Below are 7,764 nucleotides of genomic sequence, written 5' to 3' on the forward strand. Positions count from 1 at the left end.
TATAAGTCGAGCTCGCGGCAAAGAAGGTACCTTGTCCGGTTCCGATCCTCGACCCGAACACATCCTCCAGTTCCTAAGGCTTCGGGCGCTCCCGAAGCCTCTCGCATACTCTCCGACTCGGGTGCTCCCAAGTCGAACCCGGGTGTTACCGGTGAGAGTTTTCGCTGTCTTGGGCGCTCCCAAGACAGAGTATAAATTCAGGTTCCTGGAGACCTCGTGCACTCCCGAGGCAACCAGATACCGCCGGCGCCCCCCGTATTTCCCGGGCTACCGAGATTCCCTAGACGGGCGCTCCCGTCTAAGCTCTGGATCTATCACACGGCCTTCAACCGTCGACATCGCCGCGGTTGGGCGCTCCCGACTGCCGCCGATATCCAAAGCACTTCGTGCCGACACGATCCTCCGGACGGGCGCTCCCGTCCGGCACCGGATCCGACGCGCGACAGCCAATTGCCGGCATCGCCGCGGTCAGGTGCTTCTGACCGCTGCTCCTCGGGTTATTCCGAGCAACCTCGGCTTCCCCGACGGGCGCTCCCGTCGGTCCAGGCCGCATCTAAGCCCGACCTATTGCGGTCCATCAAATTCGTGCGAACTTTGGCACCGGCAAGCCTTAATCCGGCAAAGACTACGCGACGCGGGAAAGTCGCTACCGTTACAATATTAACGTGAATAAATCTTTGTACCGATAAACATAAAAATGGATCAAAGTTTTCTCGAGGAAGAGCGCAAACTCCTGGTGCAGGCTGACGACGTGACCACATTGGAAAAATTTTTCGTGTGGCTCGAGAGATATGACAAACTAGTGAATCAGCTGAAGGAACGCAGTCGCGCCAAGCGAGCGCGAGTATTTGTCGGGTGCACGAATTCCATGGTGGCGTGTATCGCGCGACTCTTGGGTGCCAAGAAAAAGTTGGATAGACGTTTTGTGCCCCAGGGTGGTAAGTACGCGAGCATTAGTGCTACCAAAAGTGATGGTGATAACGCAGCTGGTGAACTCAAGTGGCACGAGATTGAGACCGCGTTCAAAAATCGTATCTCAACGGGAATCGTGATAAACGTCGACTATATCGAACTGATGCGATTTCTGGAGGATGCCGGTAACGTAGTGTGCAAGCGCGTACGAGACATCGTGCATAAAAACAATTGTTTGAAAGTGAACACCGCGTTAAACGGTGAGTTTACGGTCAAAGACACACGCGCCAATCTAAGTATAACCACAAAAAACCATGAAATCTTTCGAGATACGGATGTGCGCGAGTGGTACCGACTACACGTTATCGAATCCACGCTGTCTTCTCTCGAAGAGTTTCAGGAGCGTGACAGCGGATGGGCGTTGTCGCGAATTTTGAACTTGTTGATCAACGTAAACAAGTACAATCCGATGCGTGCAGGATGTCCCGTTATGTTACCGCAGAAGATAGCCGCTAGGAAAGCGGTGATATGCGTAAAAACGATGGACGACAAGTGTCTTGTGTGGTCAGTAGTGGCGGCTCTGTATCCCGCGAAGCAGCACGTGGATCGGGAATCGTCGTACCCGCATTACGCAACGGTGTTGAACGTCAAGGATATACAGTTTCCCGCGACTCTTAAAGATGTTGCGAAACTCGAACAATTGAACGATATCTCAATCAACGTGTACGTCACTGAGAGACGTGGAAAAGAAGTAGACGTTCTACCTATACGCCTCAGCAATGAGAAGAAAAAGAGACACGTAAATTTATTGTACGTGCAACGCGACAACGACAACGACGATAACAATAACCAGAAAGTGGGACACTTTATGTGTATTCGCAATCTATCGCGCCTCGTCAGTTCGCAACTGAGCAAGCACCAGCATCACAAGCACATTTGCGATCGGTACGTATGGTTTTTAATTTTTATTGATTTTTTATGATTATTATTTTAAAAATTATTTTATTTTAGGTGTCTTCACTACTTCAATTCGAGCGAGAAATTTAAGGTTCATATCGTGGATTGTGGAACTTTAAACAACTGCGCTATACAACTACCTAGCGAGGACAAAAAATGGCTCAGCTTTTCCAACCACGATCACAAGGAGCGCGTGCCGTTCGTCGTATACGCCGATCTGGAGTGCGTGCTGCAAAAGATCGATCCACCGTCGTCGCCGAAACAAACGACGTTTAATTACCAACGTCACGAAGTATTCAGCGTGGGATACTACGTGCGATGCTCGTTTGACGAGTCGCTGTCAAGATATAAATATCGTCGCGGACTTGATTGCGTCGAGTGGTTCGTTGAGCAGCTAGTGAAACTGGCTCATCGCGTAAAAACTATAATGTTGAAAACCGTCCCGATGGAGACGTTGTCGAATGCGCAGCGCCAGGAGCATAAGAACGCGACAGTCTGCCACATGTGCAAAAATCCGTTTGCGGTGGGCGAGAAGCGTGTGCGCGATCATTGTCATTTGACTGGTCGGTATAGAGGCCCCGCGCACTCAAAATGTAACCTGCGATACCGCGACACACGTTACATCCCCATCGTGTTTCACAATCTGTCGGGCTACGACGCGCATTTTATTATAAAGGAGATCGCCACAGCGTACGAGGGTAAAATTAATCTATTGCCGATAACGAAGGAGAAATATATCTCCTTTACGAAACACGTGGACGACACGATAGAGGGACAGGACTCGCGAACTGCGATAAAGTTGCGCTTTATAGACTCGTACAAATTTTTGAACGCTAGCCTCGACAAATTATCGTCTCTACTCGCCAAAGACAAATTGCGAATCTTGCGCGCTGAATTTGCGACACTTTCAGAAGAAAATTTCAATCTTTTGACGCGAAAAGGTGTATTTCCGTACGAGTACGTCAACAGCGTTGAAAAATTGAATGAGTCAAGCCTACCGTCGCGCGACTCATTCTTCAGTTCGCTGACCGGTGACACGGTGAGTGAGACAGATTACGCGCACGCCGAGACCGTATGGCAGCGGTTCTCCGTTCGAACTCTGGGCGAGTACAGCGATCTGTACCTCAAGACTGATGTATTGCTATTGGCCGACGTATTTGAAAATTTTCGCGATAGATGCGTCGAGAGTTACGGACTCGATCCCGCTCACTACTACACCTTGCCCGGTTTCACGTGGGACGCAATGCTCAAGCATACGCGTATTAATTTTGAACTGTTGACTGACATCGACATGGTGATGTTCGTCGAACGCGGTATACGCGGCGGTCTCAGTCAATGCTCCAACAGATACGCGCGAGCTAATAACAGATACATGCGGTCGGGGTACGACTCGTCGAAACCTTCGTCGTACATCATGTATTACGATGTAAACAACTTGTACGGTTGGGCTATGTGTCAGTCGTTACCGTACGCGAATTTTGAATGGGTCGACGACGAAGAACTCGCAAACCTCGACGTAAACGCGATAGCCGCGGACTCGCCCACGGGTTATATCCTTGAGGTGGATCTCGAGTATCCTAAAAGTGTGCACGACGTGCACTCTGATCTGCCGTTCTGTCCCACGCGAGAGAAACCACCGGAAGCGAAACATAATAAAAAACTTTTGGCTACGCTGAAAGACAAGGAGAAATACGTCATACACTATCGCAATCTGCAGCTGTGCACGCGTCACGGTCTTCGCGTCACCAAGGTTTATCGCGCGCTGCGATTCACTCAGTCAGCATGGTTGCGCGATTACATCGAGCTCAACACGCAACAACGAACTCGCGCGACCAATGATTTCGAGAAAAATTTGTTTAAACTGATGAACAACGCGGTGTTCGGTAAAACGATGGAAAACATACGAAATCGCGTCGACGTTCGATTGCTCACGCAGTGGGACGGACGGTACGGTGTGGAAGCGATGATTGCCAAACCTAATTTTCATAGCAGAAGCATATTCGCGGAAAATTTGGTGGCTGTGGAATTGCGTAAACTCAAGGTGAAATTAGATAAGCCGATATACGTTGGTATGTCCATACTCGACATATCTAAGGTGTGCTTGTACGAGTTTCATTACGAGTACATGTTACCAACTTTTGAAGACAAATGTAGCGTCATGTATACCGACACAGACAGTCTCGTGTACAGCGTCCAGTGTGAGGACGTATACGAGATGATGAAGCGTGATATCGCGCGGTTCGACACGAGCGACTATCCACCTGATAACGCGTACGGTATGCCTCTCGTGAACAAAAAAATACCGGGTTTAATGAAGGATGAGTGCAACGGTGCGATTGTTACAAAGTTTGTCGGACTTAGAGCGAAAATGTACGCGATCAAGGTGGACGGTAGAAGCGACACCAAAAAAGCAAAGGGTGTAAAGAGCGGAGTCGTGGCGCGAACTATAACGTTCGACGATTATGTGAAGTGTCTCGATAACGAGATCACTATGACTCGCGACCAATCGTGCGTAAGATCGAAATTGCATGAAGTGTACACCGTATCCGAGACAAAGATCGCTTTGAGTCCGTACGACGACAAGCGATATCTCGTGCCAGACTCGACTAAGACCTTACCATGGGGTCATTATAATGCACCTTGATAATTATACATATCAAGAGACGCGGTAGTGTCTCGCGTCAAGTGGACGAACTGCACTTGACTACCGCGTATCTTTTACGCGAAAAATCGTACCGGGACCATTTGATATATTTTTTTTTCTATTTTACGTTTATCCTTTGTTTTATGTTAATTCGATAGATCATGGTCGACTTTATTAATAAATATATTTTTACTTTTTTTTTTTACGCTTTTATTTCTTTATTTTTGTTATTATTCACTCTCTTACTTGACGTTTTTTTCTGATATAATTTTTTTTTTTTTTTCTTTATAATTCAGTTCGTTCACTTGACGTTTTTTTTTCTTTTTTTTAAAAAAGATTTTTTTATTTATGGATATATTACGGCAAAATAGTAAGGTGTATCGTTTACAACGATAGATTGAGTTAAGGTACACATGTACGTAGTATACATGTATGCAGTATACATGTATGCAGTATACATGTACGCAGTACGCGCAATATACATGTACGCAGTATGCAGTACACATGTACGAAGTATGCAGCATGTATTATAGATGTAATTATATAAATGAAGTAAAACATTGTACAATGCACACGTTTATATATTTTCTCATTTTTTAAATACATTTTTGTATCGAATCATACATACACATGTGTGAAATGAAAAAAAAACTTTATTAAATTATGCTGTTTTTGTCGATCCACAAATTGTGCGATCCATCGAATCCCAGCCAGTATGAAGACGATCACGCGCGCCTATTTATAGTTGCGCAAACTCTGCGAATAGCTCATTAATCGATATGTATCTCGCGTTGAAACATTCCCGTGACGTGTTAAACTTAACTTCGCAACAATTTGTAACGGTGCACCCGGCGATGCACCGTTCCGGCCACAACAACGGCCGGCCGCCGGACACAACACCGTCCGGCGGGGACCCGGGGCGCGGTGCGCCCCAAACTTTATAAAACTGTACACGCCGGCACAGTACGGCAACGCGTAGCCGTTCCGCGGCTAAGTCCATCCGCGGACTTAGCCGAGCGTCTCCGAGCGCCGCCGAACCGCGCCGTCGGCGTCGAGGCCCGTCGTTTCCGAGCGCGCCGCATCCCGGGGCCTCGGCGCCACGCGTCGGAACACGTCACGCACCCCGCTGAGCCCCGGCAACCCTGCGCCGTCACTTTTTACATATAAAAAGTCGACGCCAGGACTCAGCGGGACCGTCCTGATCCGTTCGCTCTCAAGCGAACATCCGTCCTAGAGCACGAACCACGGGGTGAAGCGAACTTCGTCTCGGCCAGGAGATCCTGGCGCTCAGAATCCTCTCCGTACGATCTCTAACCGAACGCACGACTAGCTCGTGGGGTGGAGCGAACTCCGCCTCCTTCGAGGACTCTCGATCCTAGATCTGCGGTACGGAAAGACTCGGACGAAATAAAAGATCCTGTCGCACCGTCGTGATCCACGGGGTGGAGAGATCTCCGCCTCGGCCAAGGACTCTTGGCTAAACGACACCTGGCAAGGTGCATCCTGACCACGCGCATCGCGTCCCCCGCGATCCACCAACGCATCGGTAAATTTCGACCACCGAACGAAATAAATTGTATCGCGATCCATAGCACGACGGGCCCCGCCCGTCACGCGGCCCCGCACCCCGCACCCTGTCGGTCCGCCCGGCAGGATCGATCGCGACACCGACGATCCGCGGCGTAACCGCGCCCACTATTCCGCGCCCGCGGCCCGCGTACCGCCGGTCCTTCCGTCAAGACCGATCCCGAAATTAACGATACGCGCCGAACACCGCGCCCACGATTTCGCGCCACCCACCGCGCCTCACGTGGTGCATCCGCGACCATCCGCGAATATCCGTATAGCGCACGCGTTATATCGATCCGCGATCGAAGGGCCGACGCGCCCACCGGCACATTATATCCGCACGCCGTACACACATTCATTTGTCATCTTCATTGTATATATCTGTTAGAGGAACCAAGCATTTAAAAAGAGCGCGCGAATGGCGCGCCCTCCGCTATTACGCAATTGGTTTTCACTTTCTTCCTTCATTCGGATTGGGCGCTTGAGAAACACACACTATTAGATGTGTGTGTGAATAGGTTGCCGAAAACGAGGCAAAACGTGCAGAGTTTCTTTAGACTTCTTACAAGGAAGGTATCCTCGCAGCATAAGAGGTATTATACGCAATAAGGACCTAAATCGGTTTACCTCAGGAATTGCTTGATAAGCTAGCCAAATTCTACAAATAGGTCAAGCAATTTTTCAGCCTTGGGCAAGGATCGTGTACACACGATTTTCTATATCTTAGACCGGTCTTACAAACCGGGTTCATTTTGGGATCGTCTCTCGACGGTTATACAAGATTTCTTTTACATTAGCAGTTAACCACAGAGAGTATCAACTTTAACGTTAAGGACAGGATTTTCAATTCCCAAGGATTTTCTTTACTCTGCTCAGGCGACATCACGAAATATAAAACACATTTCAACGAAGGTCATACCTAATCTTAGGAGTTCCGTGAGTCAATAACGATTGTCATTCATTCAGATTAGCAGATTAATGAACTACGATAAATATAATGTGTCCTTTTTTTTCCAGGTTAGATTAACTTATGTATCGAAACTCAGAGCCCAAATTATTAACCGAAAGAAGAAAGAAAGAAATTCGATTAGCTAGACTGATAAGAACTTATGATTGTTAATTTAACTCTAAACTTACTAAAATTTTATTTTGCTATTTTGTCTTTAATTATTAAATTTTACTTCGAGAATAAATTGCTATTTGATCTTTGAAAACTCTACATTTATGGTCCTTCGAGCCGGATCTGAGTTTCGGTGCTGTTATTCAATACATATTTCATTCTTTTATTTTATATTGCTATTATTTCCTACACTTTTATTGTTTTGCGCAAGTTAAGACGTAATTTTCTTTTGTTCATACCAGTTACATTACACCCTTTAATTTTATGTCACGATATACGAAATATTTTATATTTTATATAACAAAATTGCATTCTGACCCGAAGGTTATTGTCTTATCAAATTATAAGTTCTACGTCTTTTCTTAGCTGCATACAAATTAATTGCTGCATTTATGCGCAGATAAAATTTTGATACTTTCTGCTATTGTCATCTCTTTATTGAATTATGTTTATGTTTTATTCATATTCTATCTGTCAGTTCTTATAACCTTTATATATTTTACAGTTTCCTTGAGCTTTAACATATTCATATCTACTCTATTATTCCTAACTTATATTCAAA

General features: G+C 46.7%; 1 protein-coding gene across 1 annotated transcript; it reads left to right on the forward strand.

Annotated features, from left to right (window-relative positions):
* The first annotated feature begins 697 nt into the window (after positions 1-697).
* On the forward strand, positions 698-5,040 carry LOC139113821 (uncharacterized). Its single transcript, XM_070675240.1, has 2 exons — positions 698-1,857; positions 1,921-5,040. The coding sequence occupies exons 1-2, from the start codon at positions 698-700 to the stop codon at positions 4,511-4,513; spliced, it is 3,753 nt and encodes a 1,250-aa protein (XP_070531341.1). The 3' UTR covers positions 4,514-5,040.
* The last annotated feature ends 2,724 nt before the right edge of the window (positions 5,041-7,764 follow it).

The sequence above is a fragment of the Cardiocondyla obscurior genome, linkage group LG03 (genome assembly GCF_019399895.1).
Source record: "Cardiocondyla obscurior isolate alpha-2009 linkage group LG03, Cobs3.1, whole genome shotgun sequence".
Taxonomy (NCBI): Eukaryota; Metazoa; Arthropoda; class Insecta; order Hymenoptera; family Formicidae; genus Cardiocondyla; species Cardiocondyla obscurior.

Coding starts and splice junctions, on each gene's coding strand:
- LOC139113821 (XM_070675240.1), top strand. CDS start 698: ATGGATCAAAGTTTTCTCGAGGAAGAGCGCAAACTCCTGGTGCAGGCT. Junction 1,858..1,920: donor CACAAGCACATTTGCGATCG/GTACGTATGGTT, acceptor ATTATTTTATTT/TAGGTGTCTTCACTACTTCA.